Below are 24208 nucleotides of genomic sequence, written 5' to 3'. Positions count from 1 at the left end.
AGATGCCTCAGCCTCTGCAGAAACAGGGATGGTAATAGCAGTGACCTTGGGATGGCTGTGAGGACCCACCAAGTCCATGTGCCTGGCACAAGGGATGTGTTTCATAAATGTTAGTGTTATCGTGCTGGGGTACGAGGGACAGTCCTCCTACTGGCCTGGGGGCCCAGGACAAAGGCAGTCACTGTGCCTGGCCCTGTCCTGCCCCTTCTCCCGTGCAGGCACGCCCTTAGCCCACTCAAACCAGAAGGCAGACATGGAGCTCTGAGAGGGGTAGCATCTCCAAGGCTCTAGGATGTACTTCCTCCTCAGACGTGGCCAAGGGCATCTGGCCCAGCAGCCTTTCTCACTGCACCACTCCAGGGACTGGGGGAGAGGTCTGGGAAGGCTCGCTGGAGCTGACCCCAGAAGGCCCTTCCCATCCTTGAGAAGATGACTCTGGACCCTCCCAGACCCTCAGGAAAGGGCATTTCGTGGCCTCCTGGTGAAATCAGCCCAGGCTATCCACAGCTTCCTTTCTGCCTGTCTCAGGGATGGCAGAAGAATTCTGTGAATATTCTCAGAGGTTCCTGCAGAGAGAGACTTTCAGATGGTCAGTGTATCAAAGCACTGTAGAGTCGGGAGACCGCCGGGAAGTCACTCGCCTCTCAGGGCCCCCACTTTCCCCATCTGAAAAATGGGGTGGTTGATTCCTGTCCTCCTTGGCGTGGGGACTAGAGTCCAGGCTGGGTCCCTGAACCCTCACAGTCCCATCTCCCGGGCACAGCGCCTGGGCAGGGAGCACCTCCCTCGGTTGGCCTGGCGCCTTCCCCCTGAGCTTCAGCTTCCTGTCACCAGCTCTGCGAACTCACCTGGAGCGCTCTATCCCTTTGGGGGGTTATGTGGGGAGGGAGAACACCCCGGCCAGGTGGTCTTACCTTATACTCCCCACCCAGGGTCCTGACTTCAGGGTACTAAGTAAATAGAGGTCAGATGCTGGCTCTGAGGTCACAAGTGGGTGCAGGGAGTAAAACTATCTGATGTTTCTAGAGCGCTTCGGGGTCCAGAAGAGTGCTTCCACCTGTGTGGTACCATCTCTTCCCGGGGGGTGGGGGGGATACAGTCGCTGCCAACAGTGGGCAGACAGGGGGGCTGAGGGCGGGCGGGTTGTCAGGGTGGCCTCGAGGCTCCAGCCCTGGCCTTCCACCTTCGGAGTGTGAGTCTTTGGTGCCCGCCAGAGACCCTCCTCTCCATTTCCCTGGCAGTGCCTGTGGCGGTGTGGGGTCCAGACCATAGCATCCGGGGCTTGGTTAGGGGCTCCTGAGATGATACTGTGACCCTAAAAGGCGATCCACCTGCTGATCACCCAGCATGCCCTGTGTGGACGTGCAGGCCTGCACACGCGCACACACAAACTCCTGGCCCTCCGAGGTCCCTCTCCATTTAGACAACTTCATTGTAGCTTAAATTCTCATTTTAGCCAACTTCGTTTTTAATGTTGAACAACTATCACTTGTTTGTATATACTTCAGAAGCAAAGTCCCCAGGGGAGAAGCAGTCTGTTTTCTTAAGCTGAATCCTGGAAGCCCAATTAGGAATGATTGTTCCACTTCTAAGGTTTTCCAGAGGCTGCCTGGCATGCCCTGCTGAGCCCCTAATTAGGCAGCCAGGGCACCCCAGTTCAGGGCCTAGCCTGGCTGGGGGTAGCCTGTTTGAGGGCCGGGCCGGGGCAAGTTCAGGGCCTGAACCCAGGCCCAGGAGGTCCTTCAAGGGACGGGGGATGGTCCTCTCCTCCATTCAAGGAGGGCCAGGCTTACTGCCCTCCATTCCAGGGCCCTGGCTGCCTTTGAGGACAGCATGCTGGGAGCCACAGCAGAGTCGAGGCACCCTGGGTTTGAGGGAAGCCATCTCATCGGGTCTGGGTGGCCTTCACGCCCACACTGATGCTGGTGGGAAGGCTGCCGAGTGCTGTTCTTGCTCTAATCACTGGGAGGTCACCTGTGATAGGGCCCAGCCTGCCTGTAACCTGTTCACTGTTGATTCACTGAGCTGATTAGAGAGCCCGGTCTGTGGGCCACCACTGTCCTGCATCACAGTCAGTGTGACACTTAGTATCATGGGGCCCAGGAGAAGAGGGTCCAGCCGGGTGGGCCCAGGAAAGGCTTCCCTGGAGAGGGGAGGCTGAACCGTGAAATACAGAGGGCGGTTCAGACAGGTAGAGAAAAGGGGCATCGAGCCTGGAGGCTTTAGAAACCAAACACTTAGTATTTTTGGCCGTAGTCGTGGTTTTCAATATGTTGCCTGATCTCTTTTGCTGGAGAAGAAGAGCGTGTAGTAGAAAATAAACATATGCCTCCAGCCTAGGGGTTAGCTGGAGCTGCACGCACAGCTGGTGCCTGCTCGCTCCCTGTGGGGCCTTGGCCTCCAGCCTGGGCTGGCTCGGCCCTGTGGTGCCATGGAGTGCCCGTGGCTGCCCTGGGAGGCGCTGCCCCTCGCCCAGCTCAGGCCTGTTCCCTGCAGCCTCCGGGAGGTTCCGGTTTCTGCCTGCCAGGTGGGCGGCTCCCCCCTCCCGCCCCCACCCCCATTCTCCACAGCACACGGCTTGCAACACTGCCCTGCTTCTGCCACCTGAGCCCCCCAGGTGCCATCTGCCACCCTGTTTTCAGGCGGCAGGTAGGCGGCCTTGGGGCAGGGCAAGGAGCACGCAGGCGGATCCCAGATGGGGCAGGTAGTGCCCGGCCTGCTACCTGGCACCTGGGTTGTCCCCACCTGCCTAGGAATAGGTGAGAGCAGGTCTGGTAAAGTGTGGGTGTGTATAAGGGGGTCCTCCTCTCTCTTGGCATCTTTGCATGTATGAGCTGTAGGGTCTGTCTGGCCCCTCTGTGTGTATCTGAACATCTGACCGTCTCTGTCTTGAGTCTGGCCATTCCCTAGGCATATCCCTGCCCGCCTCCCTGTGTCTCTACTCCTTTGTGTCTCTCCGCCTGCACCTTGCATCTCTCTCTCACTGTCTCTGAGTCCCTGCCTGTCTTTCCCAGATCCGAGCTGGTGAGGGTGCCTTTGCCATCAGAGCCACCACCCGCCCCCCACGTTGGGTTGCTCTGCTTAATTTCATTTTCCCGGGGCTCCAACTCACAGAAATAAACCCTCCCTCCCCACCCCTGCACTTTTTTGATTTAACAAGCCGGCTGCAAAACAATAGTGATTTCCGCATCGATCATAAACAGAAGTGATTACCATACAATTACAGCCTGAACCATCAGCCTCCATGCAATCACTGAGCCTCATTGTAAATAGGAAGACAATTGCCTGCAGAATTACCCCCAAATTGGTTTAAGTGGCAACAAAAGAGTGTTGGCATTTTGGCATTTTGGGGACGGGAGGGGGAGGGGGAATGCTGGTGGTCCTGGCAGCAGAGGGTCCCCACTGCTGTCTTCCTTGCCTTTGTGGAGGTGGCCTGCGAGGGCGAGCTGCCCACCACCTTCCCCCACCTCATTTCTTTTTGCTTCAGTTATTGCTCCTTGCCCATCTTGGCACCGTTTGTTATAAACTCATTTCTACTAATGTGCGAGTGGCTAAGTATACCTTTGACTGGGAGAGTAGAGGCGGGTGAGTCTGGGGGGACGGGATACTCCGGGGAGGGCTCCTCAGCTCCCCTGATTTCCCCTCTCCCCAGCGCCATCACATCTCTGCCTCTTCCAGGTCACTTCATCCCTCTAGACTCTTCTCCTGGCCTGGCTCCCACCCTGCGGCCTTCCCTCCCCATCTCCCAGCCTAGTGGTGGTCTCCTGCCAGGAGCCTCCTGCTTTCCGTCCAGGGCGGCCTACTCCCTCCTACAGCTGCAGCGTGTCCGCCGCATCCTCTGCAGCCGCCCAGGCCAGCTGGGAGCCCCCGTGCCTGGCCTCGTGAGCCAGGGCAGCCCATTCCTGGGAGTCTGCCAGCCACCCCTGCAGCAAGTTCCAGGAGGGGCTCACAAAGCAGGCCTCCGCTGACCTGGGCCCGCCCCTTTCCAGCCTCTGGTTTTATGAGAAGTCCTCTGCCAGCAGGCCATCTCTTGAATGTCTGGAGACTGGACTCCTGAGCGCCAACCGTTTCTGCAGGGGGCTTGTCTTTGCTTGGGAGGTGATTTCTCTCCAGGGTCAGGCTGCTCTGAAGTTACCGGGAAAGCCTGCCCACTGGCACACTTAGATTCTATCAGATTTGTCCAAATCCAGGTTAGAAGTGCTTCTGCATGTTCCATCTGACCCTCGCAGAAGGATTAGCGCGTGCTGGTGATTTTACTCTCGTCTTTGACGGAGGCGTGATGCAGCTGGCGCCAGGTCACACAGCGCACCAGTGAGGGGTGAGGTCTCAGGCCCCTACTGGAGTGCTTGTTTCTAGGCGCCATCTCTCCAGCCTTCTCAGACCTACAGGATGCAGGCTGGCTGTGGTGGGCTGGGTCTCACGTGGTCTCTGACCTGCTCTGAGAGCTCGGACAATACCAGTGATTTGAACAGGTCCCAGTGAGTGACACTTGCGGGTGCCGAGTTCGGCTCACACGTTCATTAGTGCCTCTCATCCCCACTACAGCCCTGTAAGGGATGGTCAGGCCCCCGTTGAGAGCACTCGACTCACTCAGAGCTCAGGCTCCTGGTACGGAAGCTAGTTTGAGGCATGTCTGCTAGCCTGCCAGCCTGTGCTAACTGGCATCCTGTAAAGTAGAAGGCAGCCAGGGTTCCCCGGGCTCTCTCACTGGTCCAGGTATCACCGAGGCTCCCTGTCTGGCTGCTCCCTGCCAAAGTCTCGGGACGGGGCCCCATCTAGAGTTGGTATATTTAGAACCCAAAGTTCTGTCGGCTGCCCCAGCTCTGTCCTGCGCTGGGAGGGACCTCAGTGCTGCCCTGGGCCTGGCCTGAGGGGCTGGGGTGAGTTGGGCAGGGGCTGGGGCGACTCTGAGTTGCCCCTGTGTGCCTGGCACCCACCTCTTCCGCGCTGACATTGAGAGGAAACCAGTCCAGAGAAGAAGCTGGTCAACATGGCATCCACACACCGTGGTGGTCCCTGCCTGCCCAGCCGACCTGCCCTCACATGCCCCGTCCCTGAGCCTTTGCTCCTGCTGCACGTCTCCTGGGTAGCCAGGTGTCCAGTGGAAAGAAGGGGAGTTCAAAGCCACAAAGACCTGGACTCAAGTTCTGTGTCTGCCACATCATGCTTTGTGCCATCCTTACCTCTGAGTTCTGCTTCTTTTTCTTTAAAACGGGACTCTGCCCGCCCTGCTGGACGACTAGACCGTAGAGGTGAGCATGTTATCAGATAACAGCTGCTGTTATCCTTGGCCTTAGAATCCAGCCCTCCCTCCGAGAAGGAGGGAGCCCACCCTTCAGTGAACATTCGTCATGTGCAGAGCCTTGCACTGGGCATTTTAAGGCTGCCTGGTTTGACCCTTCACCACAACCCTGAAAAGACACCCACCAGTGTATCTGCGATGTCCTACACGGGAGCCAGAGCCCCGTGTGGGCGGTCACACTTAGATTTAATGAAGTAACGTTAAATACAACGTAAAACTCAGCTCCTCAGTACAGCAGCCACGTTTCAAGTGCTCAATAGCCACGTGTGGCCTGTGGCCCCTGTTTTGGGCAGCACAAAGATAGAACATTTCCATCACTGCAGGAGTTCTGTTGGACAGGCTGCCCTGTGTTATCATCCCCTCTCACGGGTGTGAAGATGAGACTAGATCAGTGACACGTCACACTCAGGGTCCCAGCTGGAGGAGTGGGAGCTGGGGTGCAAGCCTGGGCCCCTCAGCTGTGGGACACACTGAGCTCTCCTTTGTTGCCAGATCTCGTACCTCCTCACACACCCTCCATGGGACCCTCAAGGGCAAGGACTGTGTTTGCTCTGCATCCCAGTGCCCAGCCTAAGACCTACCCCAGGGCAAGCATTTGGGGCGGTGTTTGCCGAGAGGGCGATGGAATGAATGACCGAACAAACGCTGCCTGCTGAAACTTGGGGGCACACTTCATTCCCCTCCCGCAGGAGGATGCATAGAGTCAACTGCTGAGGAGTGATGGATGGCCCCTCTCCCGAGATAAATGTGGCAGTCAAGGTAATCGGATTGTGTGTGACGGTCTCATTTGTAGGCGAGGGTAAGAAGCGCCCAGCCATGCCTCGCCTCAGCCACCCGTATTAGTTTAATCAAGTGCCTAGTATCTAAATGACCGGGCCTCAGTGATAGATGATGTGAGCTTTGCTAAATGCTGTTGCCCTGTCAAACCCAGCTTCTCAAGGCCCTGCCTGGCTCCTGGGTGCTCTCATTTGTTTTTTCTTGCCTGGTTATCTCTGAGTGGGGCAAGGAAGGGGGGCTCTTGCGTCTGTCTTAAGTCTCTGGTTTTTCATGGAGGAGGAGGAAGAGGCCGGAGCTGGGGGAGGAGTGAGATGGAGTCACCTTCCGCCTCTTCTGAGAAGCCTTCCTGGGTGGCTGCAGACAGTCTAGGGGAGCCTGACTCCCCAGAGCCCCTGAACTTGGGCCTCACCATGCACTATGTGCCTTCTGTCTCGTACAGACTCTCCCCTCCCCTGTGCTAGCTAGCCTTTTCACTCTCTTCAAGGTGTATACCAGAAGTTTGTCCCTTTAATGTTGGAAAATTCTCAACTTTCCCCTTATGGTTAGTGGTTGTTGTGTCCTCTTTGAGAATATTCCCCAATCCCAAGGTCATGGAGGTATTCACCTATGTCATCTTCCAGACAATGTATTATTTTGCTTTTTTTTTTTTTTTGGTCTGTGGTGTGAGGTAGGGATCAAGTTTCTGGTCTGCTCATTGTCAGCTCTGAGCTTCTGCTGTGTGCCCCAGACCAGGCTGGGTCCTCCGGAGAAACAAGAGGTAGAAAAGGCACAGTTCTGTCTTCTAGGAATGACAATCAGTTTGAGCTTAAACTTGTGCTCTTAAAAAGGAGGCTGAGCCCAGCATGTATAACATGCCACCCTTTGTGTCAGGGTGGGGTCTGCCCATACAAGCCATGCCCAGTGCTTCTGGTAATGTTGAGTGTCACTTGTGTGTCAGATATTGTTCTAGGCACCGGGGATGTGGCAGTGATTGCAGTACACGGAAACCCCTGCACTGGAAAGAGCTTTTGCTCTTTGCCCAGGACCACACAGTGGGGCATCAGATGAGAAATGAGATAAAAAGTAGAAGGTAGTAAGTGCCATGGAGATGGGTTGAGCAGAGGAGGGTAATAGAGGGAGTCAGGTGGCGGGGATGGTACTGCCATCTACAAACTGGAAAGGTCAGGGAAGCCCTCGCTGAGTAAACCAGTGAGGGCTGAACCATGTGGATATCCAGGGCAAGAAACTTCCAGGCAGATGTTGCAAAGACTCTGATACGTGTAAATGATGGAATAACTCTGGAAGGAAAGCCAAAGCCACTAGCATGATTCCCCTGGTGGGAGGAACTAAGATATGAGACTGGGGAGGGGAGACTGCATTTTTCAGGACATACCTTTTTTCTACTTTTGTATATTTTTAATCACATGCACACATTACTTCTCCAAAAATTACCATTGAAAAGTAAAGCAGGGAGGGTGGGGAAATGTAACAGTGAGGCGGAACCATCAGATGTAATAGCAAAACTATGGCTTTGGAGGCCAGCAGATGTGGGTCCTGATCCCTCTTCTGGCCTCTGTCTGAAATGTTAGCTTTCTAAGGAGACTATTTGTGCATTACTTAGGTAAATAAAAAGTCATTTTATTAATTAAAAATCAGTAGATCCCACTCTGTTGATTGTTTTGGCTGGTTGTCGTTGGGTGGGTTCCTTAACCTCTCTGAGCACCAGTTTCCTCCTGGAAAATGGGGGTAGTGATCCTGACATCACAAGATTGTCAGGAAAATGAACAGAGAAAAAGAGTGTGTTGAGTTTCTGCCCGGCCTGGAGTTGACCTTCCCGAGGGCATGTCCCTGGATGACCTGGCCCTCTGCAGGGCAGAGGCAGAGAATCTATCCCTGTCCTCAAGTTCTCCAATGGCTTGGGACCCCAGGAAGGCCCAGGCTTTGCATTCCAGATGCCTCAGAGGCAGATGGATTTGCTCTGGACCCCCAGGCTGATGGCCATCCAAGACCCTGTGGCCTGCTGGTGCTTCAGAGCCCCCTCAGGATCCAGCCTGCCCAACTGGTGCCTGCTCGGCTGGGACCAGCTGGTCTTCACCAGCTGGTCATCTGGCTCTGACACCCTCCCTGCCCCGGTGTCTCCTCCTCTCTGGGCGCTGTGTTAATTTTTTCATGGCTTCCCTCAGAGGCAGAAGGCAGAGAGCTGTTTCCTGCAGGGAGAGAGCAGGCTCTGGGGGCGGGAGGAGGGAGGGAGGGAGAGCTGAGTGGTGATTAAACACTGCAGAGGCCTAAACAAATGACGGTTCCCTCCCCCAGCTGCTCTGGGAGAGAAACATGGAGCCGGAGCCGGCCTGAACTGCAGATGGCCCAGGCTGCTGTCTGCCCCCGCCTGCCTACTTGGAGCTGCCCTGGGGCTGCTTCCTGAGAGCCACAGTGATGCTGAGCCCTGCAGGAGCCAGCTCAGTCCTTAGGGCCACTGTGAGGCAGGCCCCGAGGCAGAGAGGGTTCAGGGCCACACAGCTAATGCACTAGCGAGTGGTAGAGCGGAGACGTTATGCAGGGGCAATAGTAGTTACTTCTTAGAGTGTCAGCCTGAATGAGACGGCGCATGCAAAGTGCCCAGAACAGCACCTGGCCTGAATCAAGTTCTTGGTCCGCAGGAGCCACCGTCAAGGTTGCCCCGTTACACCTTTAGAATAGCTGGGTGAGATCGGTTGCCGTGCGGGTGAAGAAACTGAGGTGCACACACCTACCAGGGTGTTGCCCAGGACCACACAGTTCACACAGCAGATGAAACCCAGGCTCGCCCACTTCTGACTCCCTGCCCAGTGTTCCTTCTCGTGGACCAACACCGGGAAGAGGGTCAAACTTCCAGAGCCTTGAACACAAAGATCAGGGGAAGTCAGCAGCGGGGTCAGAGGCCATCTGCCAGGCCCACGGCCCTCCTGGCCGGAGAGCTTGCATGAAGGGGAGAGGGAGGAATGGTGCCCTCCCACTCTGTTCATGCAGAAAATGGCAACTGAGCTTACCCCTCAGTCTAGAGCAGTGGTTCTCAAAGTGGGGTTCCCCGGCCCAGCAGCAGCAGCATCACCTGGGAACTGGTTAGAAGTGCAAATTCTTAAGCTCCACCCCAGACCCACTGAATCAGAAACTCCACCGGGAGTGAGACCCAGCACTCTGGGTTTGAACAAGCCTTCCAGTTGCTTCTGATGCACAGGCAAGATCGAGAACCCCTGGCCTAGAAACCCAAGTACTTCTGTCCTGCCCCGGGGCCTCACCGTCCAGGCCACAGTCACCCAGACATCACCCAGGTGTGTTACACTCTGAGTAACAGGTGCAGCCAGGAAAAACTAGATGTAAATGGAATTTTTATAAACAATTCTTATTTTCATTGCAACAAGGCAGCTGGATATTTAAAGAAACCTCACAGAGAATCATTTCATCACATAAAGGAGCTTCTGCAAAGAGAAAACTCCTCTCTCAGTTCCTGCCCCCTCCCCCCTAAGTGTTCTATAAATTCAGTCTCTATGTCAGGTTTTCTTCGAATGGTGTCTACCTATACATAACTAAAACGAGTAGACAGCCTGCTAAAAGCATTGCAAATAGTCTCCAAAATACATCAGGGACCCCTGCAGTTTAGAAGGAGAGCCCAGTGGGACAGATGGAGGCCAGTTTGGTGTTTGGGGCAGCTGGGTCATCCACTGCCAACCCCTGCTGGGCACCTGGAGGGGTCGTGCCAGCCAGGCACGGGTGGTTTCCAGGGCTCCGTCAAACATCCACACTCAGGGGTTCTCAGAAGAGGAGTGGAGTGACCAATTAGGAAGCCAAGACATAGACACCTGAAATGCGCAGCTATCGGCTGCTCTTGCTAGATAAGCGGATAGGAGAGAAAACCCTGCAACACAGTTCTGGATAGGGAGCCCACCGGAAGGTTGTCATCTCCCACAATGCGGGGTCAGGAAGCAGCATCTGAATCTGCCACCAAATGCTGCCCCTGGGGCCAGGTCATGTGCCTCTGAGCTGATTTCCAGAGTGACTGTAGGTGGAGTGGAGCTTTGCCTCCGCCTCTAAGCCACCTGCCCAGTGCTCAGGTGTCACCCTCACAAGCCCAGAGTCAGGGGCAGGAATCACTGACTGCATTTCTTGTGCCGGGAACCTGAGGTTCTTGGAGGTTACCAGGTCACTCAGCCAGGGGAAGCCGGGAAGGAGTGGGAGGGTTGGGGTCCAAATGGTTGAAGGCAGGAGAGCTGGGGGTCTGGTCAGCAGGTTTCTCCTGAATCTTCTCTTTCTCCAAGAACAATGAGTTCCCTGAACCCAATTTGCAATAATCAAGGATCACCAGCAAAGTGCTGCTTGCCCCAAATCTCTCTCCTGCCCCCGTCACCACAGCACACATCCCCTTAGCCACTCTTAAGGGCTGGTAAGTTTTCCAGGTGGTTCCTTTGTAGAAAGAAAGCTGCCCTGGGATCAGTCAGCACCTCCCTAAGGCTCTGACCCTGGCTTTATGAGCCCAGGCTGGGTGCAAGGAAACTGCCATTTGAGGGTCCTGGGGTTTGTCACTGGCTCCTGGCTCCCACGGGAAGAGCCAAGGTCCTGAGATTGAACTTGGGGGCTGGAGCGGATGGAGCGAGTGCTCAGCAAGGCCTCTCAGCTCTCAGACTCACAGCCCTCTGGCCCTCCACAAAGGTGGATGGCTGTGTGTTTGGTCTCGGGGGTCTGCTTGACCCTGGGAAGGGCCTGGCCTCACACCGACCATTCCTTCTTACACTGGGAGCGGGAGGACACAGCCAAACTGTGAGTACCCAGCTGGGAAGCCTCAGAAAAGTGAAGTACCCAGGGAAGAAATTGATTCCGGTAATCCCTCCTTACCCCTCGGGCTCCCTGAGAGGGAGCAACAGGCAGTAGTGTTTAACCCCCGGGAGAAACTGGCCATGGAGAAGAGAACAGGCTGCCCAGGTGGCCTGCTGGAACGCGGGGCGTGAGCTCTGCAGGCAGGCAGGCGGTGTGGCTCCCGTCTTGTCTTGCAGATGCACTGGGAGTGTCACGCCAGGGCCAGTGGCTTGGGGAGACCATCCTCGCCAGCCTGGGCCTCTGGGTCTCCTCTGTCCTGCTCAGGTGCTGCCTCGGAGCAAGATGGAGGTGGGGAGACTATTGGCTCTAGGCACGCACTGCCCCCCAACCCCCATGGATATTCTGGTCCATCCTTGGGTAGCCAAAGAGGTCTGTCCTGTTGGAACCTCTGTTCTTCCGGCATATGGGGCGCAGGTGCACGGAGGCCTCCTGGCCTCGATCTGTTGTGGGCGTGGCTCGGGGCCCCTCCCCTCTCCAGAGTGCTTGCTTTGCTATGAATGCTGCATAATTTTCAGCTGAGATGGTCTAGAGCCCCACGCTCACCCCACCACCAGCAAATGTCCCAAGTAAGATGGGAAGATCCTGCCTTGGTCCTGGCCTGCCACAAACTCAGGTGTGTCCTGAGCCAGGTTACCTAGCTTCTCTGTGCTCGCCCCTTATCTCTAAGATGGGGGTTGTGACTTCCCCACCACCAGGTGGCTTATGAGAGTCCAGGGGGCAAGGGGTGTGTGAGCCGGCCCCCCACGGGGGTGCAGTACACAGTGGCAGCTCCCTGCCAGCTGGTCTCTGCAGACAGCAGTGATTTGGCCATTGCCCCTATCCAGGCCCATCCCTCAGGCTGGCGGGTCTGAGGGGCACCCCCAAGAAGAAAGGGGCATTCTTTTTCTGATGAAAACACCCCCTTAAGCTTGTTTCGGGTGTCTTTTCAGTTGAATCCGAGTTATCCAGGAAGGCCCAGAGGGTGGTGTGAGGTGGACAAGGAATTTTCCAGGCTAGGATTTTCCTAAAGTCCACGGACAGGCTCAACCTGTCTGACATCTCTTGGGTCGAGCATCCTGCTCCGCAGGGTTGAGGGACAGCCAAACTGGTTTGGGGATCAGCCCTGCCAGCGGCAGCTCTGAGATCCCCCAGAGTTCACTTCCTAGGGTGAGTTCACAGGCTTGGAGACTCCCAGCTCCTGCCAACCCCACCAGCCCTTGGGGAGAGGTGTGGGAACACTGGTGGAGCATGCCAGAGTGAGGGAGCAGCCCAGAGGTCCTCTCCTGCCGGCCCAGACCGTAGGACCGCAGATGGCGGGATCTGCCCAGCACAGAGAAGCAGGTAGGGCTGGGCGGGGCAGGCCGTGGGCCTCCCTGTGAATCCTGGGACCAGGCACCACTCATCTGGTAGTCGCCCTGCCCGTGGGGCTTGTGTGTAGATGAGGGGGGCAGGCAGAGATGGAGAGGAACAGGGTCACTCAGCCAAAGGGCCAGCAGTCGATCCTTCCTTGTTTTGACTTTCTTACCCACGGTAATGGGAGGTGACAGAGCAGGAAGCAAAGTGTGGGAACGATCTAGAAATGCCAGAAGGAGCTGAAACTCAGGACAGCGTGCTGCTGCTTTTGCTGATGCTGGGGCAATGATACGGCTGTTTTGCAGGAGAGCAAGATTTTCCCCCAAGGAAAACATCTTTGGTTTTATGTTCCAGGGGTCAGCCGTCAGGGCCACCAAAGTCCAACCTACAACCCCCCAGGGAATGACATTTCCCGTAACCGGGGGGAAGTTCTAACCCCTCAGCTGCCCAAGCTGCTGAGGCTGCAGAGTCCTTCCTGCCCATCTGCCCACCTACCGGGCCCTGTCACACCTGCGTCTTGCACACACCGGCTCTTGGACCTCAGCAGATCCACTTGCTGCCCTGGGCTCAAGGCCTTAGTAAATGGGGTACTTGGGCAAGGTGAGAGCTCTGGAATCCCTTCTGTCTGTAGCCCACCCTGGTGGGGAGGGGGAGGGTCCAGGATGAGCACCTCATCCCACCCACGGCACCTGCAGGATTGAGAAGGGTTTGAGGCTGGCTTCAGCCTCGAGAGACATGAGCTCGCTGTGAGGCCAGGGCCGAGTCATGGGGCAACAGACTTCAGAAAGCACAAGCGATCACACCTCTTTTACATAGGGCCCAGAGAGGGAAGGAAGTTACCTGAGGTCACACAGGAAGTTGGTAGCAGGCCAGGGACAATGCACTGGGGTGGTGCCGATTCGTGGGAGTAGGAGGTGGGTAGGAGGCGCGCAGCCATCTCCCAGGGATGCGTCTGCTCTCAGATAGGTGACATCCTGACTGGGGATGAAAGGGAAACCATCCCAGACCAGCAGTGGGGCTGCTGTCCTGCGATGTGACTCTGGTTGAATCACCTCCTCTTGGGCCGCCATTTCTGCTTCGTAGCACATGGACACCTCATCCTCGGCCAGCTCCTCGCTGGGGGTTGTGAGGCTGCAGTGAGGCAGAGGGCACCAGATGGTCGGGAAAACGAAAAGCCTGTCCGTGTGCCCCCCATGATCCCGTTAGGTCCTCCCATCCACAGTGGGGTGCTGTCACCCCATTTCGCAGATACATACGTGGCCCCAGGCTGCCCGCTGGCTCAGTGGCCACATAGAACAGATGCCTGATTTCCTGAGGCCGAACAGCCACTGCCCCCTGGCCCAAGGGCTCTGAGTCGCTGCCCTTGGCCCTGATCCTTTGAGGTCACGTGCATCCTGTGCCATTACCTTGGAGGAGATGGTCCAAGAGAACCAGCAGGGAGGGGCCCCTTTCTCTGTTTCTGGGGCACCCAGCGCTGGTGGGCACAGAGGAGGATGGGCAGATAACAGTTCCGTGGACAGCTCTGTTCTCAGGGGTCATGGATCAGAGCAGGACTCCTGACCTTGGCTCCTGTCCCGCCTCCTGCTGGACACACAGGTGCATGGGGACTGAGGAGGGGCCGAAGGTCTGCCCGCCGCCCAGGCGCTCCAGAGGCAGGAGTCTGCCCAGACTGGCCGCCTGCACTGCGTGGCCTCAGAGCTGAGTCAGAGTGAGCAGCTACTGGGACTCAGTTTCGTGGGGTCCCGGGTCTGCCCAATCCAGAGTGTCTGGCAGAAAAAAACATTGGGTATGGGCACCACTGGCTGCTTGGAAGCAACACTGCCCACCAGAGAGCACCCGGTATGAAGGTGGTGTAAGCCTGGGCCCAAGGCGTATAAGCATTTAGCATTTTACGTGTATTAGCTTGTTTAATCCTCATGACGGCTTAGGAGGTAGGTAATATTTATTATCCCCATTTTACCAAAGGGAAAACCAGAGCACAGAGAGGTTAACTAACTTACCCAAGGTCACACAGCTGCTAAGTGGCTGAGCTGGGGCTTGAACCCAGGCAGCCTGGCTGGAGTCTGTGCTCTTGGCCACTCTGCCTTCTAGAAGCGGAAGGTAGTCAAGATTTCACAGCTTCTGAGTTTCCAGTTGAGGCTCTGGCACAAGACTTGCCGTCTCTCACATGTGGTTTATTTTATTTATTATTTATTTATTTATTTATCTATCTATTTATCTATCTATCTATTTATTTATTTATGGCTGTGTTGGGTCTTTGTTTCTGTGCGAGGGCTTTCTCTAGTTGCGGCAAGTGGGGGCCACTCTTCATCGCGGTGCATGGGCCTCTCGTTATCGCGGCCTCTCTTGTTGGGAGCACAGGCTCCAGACGCGCAGGCTCAGTAATTGTGGCTCATGGGCCCAGTTGCTCCGCAGCATGTGGGATCTTCCCAGACCAGGGCTCGAACCCGTGTCCCCTGCATTGGCAGGCAGACTCTCAACCACTGCGCCACCAGGGAAGCCCTCACATGTGGTTTAAAGCTCAGGTCCTTCCTTCATCTTAGGGCTCTTCACGCCAGGCCTGTGAAGAGAGGTTCCTCTTACTGTCTCCCCACTTTACAGATGAGATGGAGAGACCAGCCCAGGCCTGTGTCATCTCAGCAACCCCCTTCCCCCTCCCCTCTTGGGCCCTCACCATTCCTCCTTTTCTCTGCACAGATCTGTAGAGTAGAACCCTGGTCCCCAGGCACAGGCAGGAGTCTTCACTGTTTCTGACCAACCCCCCCCCAAGCTTCCTTGGGCAGTGGTCCCAGGCAGGACCCCGTGTTTTAGGAGATGAAAGAGGAAGGTCAGAGGATAGGAGGGTGTGGCCTGGGCCCGGGAGGCAGGAGGAGGAACAACAGCAGCATCTCCAGGGAGCCCTGGGTGAGGTGCTCTGGGGTCATCGGTGTGATTTGACGCATCAATAGGAACACCAGTGCCAACCCATGAGTAGAGAAAAGCCAGGGCTGCAGCTGGCCTTCCAAGTTACATGAATGGATGTTGTTTCTGTAAACTGGTTATCTTTCATTCCCCAGTTTGGAGTGAGTGGCCCACTGATGGGTGTGCATGTCACAAAACAGGTGTCACTTGACTTGGTTGTAGATTTTATTTGATGACAGCCCCAACCTGGACACATGGTGATAGGATTCCATTCAGGGCTGATGGTCTTGGGGCCGGGTCCCCACCCCTGAGGAGCAGGGAGCTGCTGGCATGTTTAAAAGCAACAGGGTGCCAGGGTATTACCCTGATCGACTGGGTCTCAGATGCAGCGTGCCCAGTGTCTGTCCATCTCTCCTGTCTTCTGCACACTGGGTTATGTAGCTGCAATTCCATCTGTTAGTTGTGTGTTGGCTGCACAGCCTGTGCTGGGTGCCAGGGTTGCAGAAGTGAACCCCTCGAATCCCATCGTGGCCCTCGGGGTTCATGCTCTCTCTGTAGAACCCTCAACTTGCCCCGGGGTAGCCCAGCTGTCACTCATTTCAGCATCCTTTGAGCATCTACCGTCTCCCAGGCCCTGTGCAGCCTCTGGGGACACAGATTGGAAAGAGGTGAACAGAATACATTTGTGGAAAAATTCCTCTGGCCGCCTTATAGAGGGCGGGTTGGCAGGAGGCGGGATTGGAGACTGAGATAAATGATAGGACGTGCTTGTCATAATTCAGGAGAGAAAGGACAAAGCTGCAGAAGGTGATAGGAACAGGCAAGAAGCAGAGGGGACAGACCGCAAAGATAATCAGGCTGCTGTGACCCATGGGTGGGGCGGGGAGCAGTGCCCATCATCCGGAGGTAGCTTGAGGTGGTCCTGGGGATTCGAGTGGATATGGGAAGAGGAACTCAGATGTGCCAGGGAGGAAAGGAGGGGAAAGGGGGAGGAGCCCAGAGTGGAGGACTGGTTCTTCTGCCTTGACTCACCAGGCCCGTACCAGGGCAAGGCCCGTACCAGGCTTCCCTGCTGGGAAACGGGACCACCAAGCTTGTGCTGCCACTTCAGAGGGTCTTGTATGGATAGAGTAAGCTGATGGTATGAAGGCATTTGAAAATGTGTCATTAGTATATTTCATTGACCAGTGAACCCCGTTTGCATGTTCCCAGGGGCTCTTTCTGCCTCACTCTGACTTCCTTTCCGCCATCTCCCCCAGAAGCATGGTTTGAGGGCCCGCCACCTGGCAGGCATACCTCCTGAGCACCCCTGAGTCCTGCCCCATCCCTGGGTCTCAGAAGCCCTCACCCCTCCCTCCCTCTCTCTTCACACACACACTCTCTCACCCACACACACTCCCACACTCAGAGTTCCTCTGTTCTCCAGCAGCCTTTTGGCCGCTAAGATGCCCTTTGATACTTAATACGCCTTTGTTTCATTTTGCGTGTAGCTTCCCCGGGCTGCAGCGCATTTGGTAATTCTCCTGCCTGGCCCTTACACCCAGGTCTCTGTACCCTCTTCCCCAGACTGCCTTTCATCCTCCCTGCACCCCGATGCTCCCATCCCTTCCCGATTCCCAGACCTTACCGGGAGTGAGTATCCAGGCCTCTCACTGTCTGAATATCCATATGCTCACCTCCATAGGAAACAAATGCTGCTTGCTTTTTTTTTTTTTTTTTTTTTTGTGGCCACATGGCTGCCTCTGGTTTCTGGCTCCTTCTTAAGCTCAAGTCCTGCCTGGCAAGGGGCAGTTTTTTGCACATGCCCAGGCGAGCTTGTCTGCCCCTTTGATGCTCCGACTCCCAGACTCCAGCCTCTGCCACCCCTCCACCCACAAGTGGCTCATTGTCTGCCGATTACTCTGCCGGTTTGGAGGATGCAGCTCCACCCTCCCTCCCTGGAGCCCAGGCAATTCCCAGAGGCAGCCGTGCAGCTTCTTCCTTCTGCCGCCTCTCTCAAGTAAGACAAGCAGCCCCATACTAGTTCATCTGCTCAGCCCAGCCTGAGTATCCCTTCTGCCAGGAGCTGCAGGTAGAGGCAAATGCAGGGCCTGTCACTGTTTTCAGGGAGGGCACATCTGGGACAAGCCAGGACTAAGATGCCCCAGGGCTCTACTCCAGACCTTCCTTCATTTCTACATCTGGTTTCCTTTTACTTGTCCCTAAAGGACACTGTGGTGGCTGCCAGCTGTAGGGGCAGAAGCCAGGGAGATCTTGGGGAGCAAATGTCGGGAACTTGGCTCTCCCCTAGTGCCCTCCCTCAGACCTGCGTCCTGTGCCCCTCCTGATTCTCAGACCCCATGCTCATTTCCATTTCTCTTCCAGAGAAGTCCGTGCCGCCTTACCATAACACCCTCTGGTGCAGGGGCCCCTAGATATGTCTACTGGATCCCACTAATAGGAGATGCCCCCCCTTTGTCACATACACCACTATTTTATGTACTACTAGGAAAGAAAAACATACCACCAGTCACACCATGGTGTGGCATCGACTGTAAGACACTTGCTGCTGGCAGATGACTTAGTTGTTTAAGTCCATGGAACCCTGGTGTCCCTTGCCGCTTCCTGGATAAACTACAAAGACAAGTGCAGGTAGTGGGAGCGTGAGAGGTCAAACTGTCGTGTCTTCTCCCTGGCTGGAATCCCCTCTCCCTTCCACTGACCCCTCAGGGCTGCTGCTGTGTGGTCAGAAGTGGGCAGAGACACCAAAGCCCATCCTGTTGGTCACTTATCTACCAACCGAGGTCAATAATACTAATCGTCATTGTATCAGTAGCAAACAAGTGTAGAGCACCTACTCCGTGCCTGATGCTGTTCCTGCGCTTCGTGGTGGTAACACAGCACATCCTTACAGCTGCTCTATGAGATGGGGAGTAGAATTGCCACCACCCCAGTTTAGAGATGAGGAAACAGGCACAGGAATTTAGGTGACTTGCTCAAGGTGTCACACGAGTGGTAGAGACTGAGCTGGGATGGGTTGTGGAGTCCGTGCCTCACCAGCTCTTCGGGTGCTTTGTGAATGCAGAGGTGGGTGTACGATGGAGGGGCTACTTTTCTGGGGCTGCTGTGAGTTACAGGGTCCTTTGGGCCTCCGCCCACCCTCCCTCCCTTTTGGCTTCTGCTTGGATGCCCATGCAGTTGACTGACAGTACCAATTTACAGCTCATGTCCACTCTCTGAGGCAGGCAGCTCCTGTTAAGCCCATTTCATAGATGGGGAGACTGAGCTCCAAGTAGTGAAGCAGCCTGTGTGAAATCTCCCAGCTAAAGAGTGTCAGGGCACAATTCAAGCCCAGTCCGTGGAACTCCAGAGCCAGGGCACTTAGTCCCCATGTCCCACAGCCTGCTTGCCACTGTCCCACAGTTCCCTCTCCTCCCCTCTCCTGGGGTGGCGTAGACACTGGTGCCGCCTCATCAGAGAGGCATGCTTGGCTCAGCCGTGTACAGACAGAGCAGATGCACACCCAGACACCTACCCCGCCAGGCTGTCTTTCTGTCCTTGCATAATCCTCTACCTGCCTCTGTCTGTCAGTTCTCCTGGGTCTCTGATTTTTTGGCTGCAAATCCCCATGTGTTATCATTAACCGATGTTTGCCTCGGAACAGCTTGTGTTGGTTTGCACCACGATGAGAGCCTGCCCTGCGTCCGTCCGCCATGCGTCTGCCCACGTGGCCTCAGTGCCAGCTGGCCACTCGGGCCAAGGGGGTGATAGGTGGTGCCTCCCTCGCTCCCTGTCCTTTCCCTCTTGGTTGTAGGAATGTGGCTGTCCTGGCATCTGTGTTGTGTCATGGCTGCCTAATACCCACAGCACATCTGCTCACAGCATCCCAGACCCTCCCCAGCCAGGCCCCTCTACACCACCAGCCTCCCTTTATTCTCTCTACAGAAAACCACTCCACTAGCAATAGGAAGACAAGGGCCGTCCTTGACCAAGTAGGCGGGTGGCTTGTGACACAGGAGGAAAGCTCTGAATGCCCCCACTGTGCCCCCATCCCCTCCCATGGCGTGTTGGCCCCAGGAGGAGCGCGGGCTGGGAGGGGTGGCTGTGGGCAGGGCGGGCAGCAGGCGGCACCATCTGCGGCCATCCTTTGTGCTGGCAGCCGAGCGATCCCTCCATCGCTGTGATCCGCCGGGCCTCGTGCTTGGCGTGCAAATGAGTTTCCAGATGCCCGGTGCCCCCCCGCACAAGAAGCGGTAACTAGGGGCCTGGGAGAAGAATGGCGCAATCTGGAAATTCATTTCTGTTTGTTCCAGCCTCGCTGAATAGGCTGCTTCTCCCTCCAGCTGCGGCAGATGTGTGCTGGGCACCCGCTTCAGGGGCGTTTTGCCACGGTTTCTGGGTAGACACACGCCGGGGGGTGGTGCCGCTCCTCTCTGGCACCCTCCTCCCTGTGCAGGTGGTGGTATGGTGAGGCCCACAGAGAGGGGCAGGACACAGCTTTTAAGACGCAGCTCGCCCACTGGCACCCCCTCCTGGAGGGAGAAACAGGTGCCCTGTTGGGAAGGGCACAGGCTGTATCTCAGCCTCGCGTGCCTCTTTGGTTGAGCATTTTTGCACACCTGGTGACCCCGGCGGGACCCTTCACCACCCCACCCCATTCTCACAAAAAGCCCTTCTTTTGTCCTTTGGTCCCCAGCAGACCTCTGGGGACATGGGCACCTCCCTCCCAGCCAGCTCTCAGCAGGACTCAATGGACGGGGTTCTCCTGCTAGTCCTAAAATCTGCCTCCTAGCCCCTGCCCACCAAGTGAGGGGCAGGAAAGAACCTGCTGCTCCTGAAGATGCTGGGCCCCACTCACTCTGCACTCGTGACAGAGATTGCCTGGGCCATGGGCACGGGCAGAGCCTGGCAGGGTCTTAGAGGGTCGCCAGCCCTGCCTCTCGGGGCCTTGGGCTGATGGGGCAGCCTATCCAGGATCTGAGCGGTTTGAAGTGGCAGCCCTGTGCTGCCACCCCGGGGCCTTGTGTGTCTGTGCGTCTTCCCCCAGTGCCTGCTGAACGAGGTAAGGGGTGTGATTCAGATGAGGCCCGAAGCGTTTCTCATTGAATCAGAGGGGCTAGAGACCATGACCTCTTGGTTTTGGCCTTTTGCAGAGTTTCATCTCCTCCCCCACATTCTGGTTCAGCCTTGGGCTTCACCACCAGGATGTGCAACAGGGGCACCATCTGTGTGTCTGCCGCTCTCTGACTGTGGTTACTGTGAGCGAGTGACTTCACCTGCCTGAGCAGTGAAGCAGTCCGCTCATCTGTGGATGGGGATAAGAGCTGATATCCTGCATCACATGGGGTGGATTCGAGAAAAGGACACAGGAGCATGTTGTACAGCGTCCAGATGGGAGACCCTGGAAACAAGCCAGTGGGCTCTGCATCCAACCAAGTGGCTGAGCAGTCCTGGTTCAAAAGGCTCCTGGTTGCCTGACCAGGTCGACGCCTTCCAGAACTATCAGATCAGTCTGGCTGATTACTCATGGCAGGAGTGAAGCATTGGCTGGGCTGTGATCAACCCTTTTTGCTTCCACAGTCTCCGCAGTTTCCCCTCCTGCCCCTGACCACAGCCCTGGAGGAAAGGCAGGGCAAGGGTCATTACTCCTCTTTCCCTGCCAGCAAACTGAGGCCAAGAGAGGGTCTGTGAGCTCCTAAGGGTCACACAGCGAGGTGGTGACAGCCCAGCCTTCCTGACTCCTGACTTCTTCCCCAAACCTCAGCTCCCATATGCACTTTGGAAGGACTGGCCAGAAACACTGACCTTGAGGGTGCTTTTGGCCTCTGGTGGCCGCACCGGCACAGTTCAGGATGAAAGAAAGTCTCCCAGCACCCAGTTCATTGCGGTTGCTTTTCTCCTGGTTTCCAAGGCCTCCTTAAGCCTGGATGTGGAGGGTTCTCCTGTGCTCCTGCCTTTGGTGCCCCTGGCAGACTCTAGCTCATCCCCTGCCCCACCCCTGGGCCACTCTCTGCCCTGGAAATCCTTTGTCCTTTCAAGCATCTGTGCCCAGCAGTGCAGGGACCAGTCGCAGGTCTGACCGGAAGGTGGGTGCACACGTGCTCAGCGAGCAGGGCACTTTTGGGGGAGGAGTGTCAGGGAGGACCCCGCAGGCACTCCTGGGAATGTCAACAGGTTCCAGGAAGGATCCGGATTTTGTTTAAACCTTGTGATTTGGGGTCCCACCCATGGGGAGGAAGCCATGTTGAGCCCATTGTCCAGAGTCCAAGGGGGGTGGGCTTCACTGAGACGTCCGGGGGCGGCCAGCAGTTCCTGACCTGGGCCCAGGGCACAGGTCTGTGCTTGACCCTTCCCCTCTCCGGTCTCCCCTTGGCACCGCCTCTGCTGTCTGCTCTGTTGTCTTGACTCTCTCCTCTTTGCCGTTGCGATCAGCCCTCCTCTGATCTACTCCTCCAGTAACAGCAGCTTTTCAGTCCTCCTTCCTTTAGGTGTGTTAGCCCCACTATACAGGTGAGAACACTGAGGCCTCCTGAGGAGGCTTAGTGACTCTCCTGGTGTCACACCAAGGTGGAGGCGAAGCCAGCGTCAGGAGCACCCAGTCTGGGTGGGTGAGGTGGGCTGGGCACAGAGTGAGGTGGCCGAGGAGCCTGCTGACCATCCCGTCCTTCCTTGCAGCCCTGCTGTCCTCCTGGTGCGAGGAGCTCGGCCGCCTGCTGCTGCTCCGACATCAGAAGAGCCGCCAGAGCGACCCCCCTGGGAAACTCCCCATGCAGCCTCCCCTCAACTCCATGAGCTCCATGAAACCCACTCTGTCGCACAGGTGAGTGGGCATGCGCCACCAGGGGTGGGGCCGGGGCCCACTTGGGTGGATGCTGGACAGCCCCCCTTCAGGCCCCCAGGTCTCCTTGGAAATGCCCCTCAGGTGGGAGAACTGGGGTGGGTGCCCCTGAACAGCCGGGAGGATAGTACGTTTTCTAAAATGCAATTGTCGTGTTTTAAATCCTCGTGGGTGAGCGCTGTTTCTCCCCCATCCAAACAGAGGCTGAAAGCTCGGGGCTTACCCAGCCTGACTGCTTTGTCCCTTTGGTGGAGGGCTGTCTCTTCTTCAGGTTCTAGACTTTTGGCAGAAAGTTAGCCTTCCTGAACCCGGAGCCTTCCCTCTTTCCTAAGCAGGGTCTTAGGCAGGGCTGGAAGGGGCTCAGGAAGGTCACCGGGCTGGTGGTCACAGCCCAGGCCGTCCAGACAGGAGCCGAGTGTGGCTGGGCCATCAGCACTGGGCAGGGCCACCAGAAACCCAGCATCACAGGTGGGACTGGGCTTGGCAGAGGCCATCAGGCACTGAGGAACTGTCCAGTCTGCCCTTCACCAGCCTCAGAAGAAGCACGTGGTCAGGACCGGCAAGTGCCCCAGTTCATTATCTCCACGTCCCTCGCTGAGCTGGGGATGTTCTCTCCGAGCGCTCTGCGGGCTGACCCTGGAACAACGGGGCCTGTCATGCTGTCTGCTCTCACTGTGCCCAGAGCGCGCTGCAGGACACCTGGGTCCCACCATCGAGGCGCTGCCGGGAAGTCTGGTACTGGCCACGCTTTGTAAATCGAATTAGAGGCAGTTGATTCTTGGAGCCAGAAGGGAACTTAGAGTTCTTCGGTCCAGCAGCTGCCCGAGCAGGATGGCCCCCAACATGTGGCTGGTTCCCTGCCTCGGTCAGACCCTTCTCAGGGTCACTGCCTCGTTATGCCCTCGGTCAGGACTCTGACAGCTCTGATGCTTAGAACAGCCCCCTTCTGTGGGTGTTTCTGAGGACAGGGTACTGTTGGCATTTGGGCCAGAGTAGTTTTTTATGGTGCAGGGGTTTGCGGGGCATGTCATGTCTTGGTCCCTGCCCACTCGATTCTCCTAGTGACCCCCAGGCATTGCTAAAGGACTCTCACACATTTGGGAGGTGGAGGTATCACCTGTGGTTAAGAACCACTGCTCTAGAGAGGCAAAACCCTCCTCCGTCCACCTTCCCCCTCTTGCCCCCTGCTCAGCTAAAAAGCCACAGGTCTTCTCCAGCCGAACTGCTGCCCAGCCGCTGAGTACAGGCTGTGGCTGAGTGCAACCCAAGCTACACACTTTGCATTTACCCTTGTTACCTTTTAGCTTCTTAACTCTCCATCCTGACAGAGTCATCCTGCCTCTCATCCTCCCACGTCTCATGTCCTTCTCAGCCATCCCTCCTCCAGGTCATTTCAGTAAAGCTGCCTCTGATGGCAGGCCAGCCCCTCCGGGGACCTGACACAGACCCGCTTGGCCGTGACCGCAGCCAGCCCTTGGCCAGGTCTCTGCTGAGTTGAGCTGGAAGCATGAGACTGCCTGGTCCTAGGGTTAAACAGATGAAGGGTGTCTCTGCTGCAGGAGCTGACTCTCACTGGTTGGGGAAATAAGACTCAGTGAGGCAAAATTGAGAGCTGGCAGATGGAGGCAGGGTTAGGGTGAGTGACAGACAGGTTGGCTTTGGGGTTCTCTAGGAGGAAGATGGCCAGGGTGAGACAGTCAAGAGGCCCAGAGGATATGGGCCTTGACCTTGAAGGACTTGGGCTGGAAGCTGGGCAGATGGCATCCTATGAGTTCGAACTGGCTTTCCCAAGAAATGCTATGGGCTAAAGAGCCACTGGCTGGTACCCAGTGCCCTGCCACCACCCCCCCACCCCCCGCTTCAGCCCCCTGTACGTGCCCATGGAGTGCTAGAGAGGGCGAAGCAGGTGGCCTCTCAGAGAAGGGAGAGCTGTGCGCATTGGAAGACTCGCTAAGTGTTGATGGGTAACAACACAGCAAGGTGACAGGCATTCTGGACCGTATCCTACACCCCAAGGGCAGAACTGGAAGGGAAATGCCCAGAGCAGGACAGTGACTTGCCTAAGAACGCACAGCCCGGAAGGGGCAGGGCGCTGACCCACACACAGCACTCTGCCCTTCACCCTCCCACTAGCCATTCAAGACCAGTGACGTGGTATCTGGTCATTAACCCGATCCTAATCCACACCTCGCCCTATTTCCCGATTTATAGTGGGACAGTTGAGACCAGAAGGAAGTATCATCTGTTGAACA

The 24208-nt window shown here is 56.5% G+C and overlaps 1 protein-coding gene across 2 annotated transcripts in view; it reads left to right on the top strand.

The window, feature by feature from the left end:
- ZMIZ1 (zinc finger MIZ-type containing 1) overlaps window positions 1-24208 on the top strand; it is a 232661-nt gene that overhangs the window by 174832 nt on the left and 33621 nt on the right. For both annotated transcript variants that reach the window (XM_061180012.1, XM_061180003.1), the window contains exon 8: window positions 21794-21938. In XM_061180012.1, the coding sequence (XP_061035995.1) occupies window positions 21794-21938 (145 nt within the window). The remainder of the gene's footprint in view (window positions 1-21793; window positions 21939-24208) is intronic.

Source organism: Eubalaena glacialis, chromosome 1, assembly GCF_028564815.1.
Source record: "Eubalaena glacialis isolate mEubGla1 chromosome 1, mEubGla1.1.hap2.+ XY, whole genome shotgun sequence".
Lineage (NCBI taxonomy): Eukaryota > Metazoa > Chordata > Mammalia > Artiodactyla > Balaenidae > Eubalaena > Eubalaena glacialis.
This window is presented reverse-complemented; position numbering and strand designations above follow the sequence as displayed.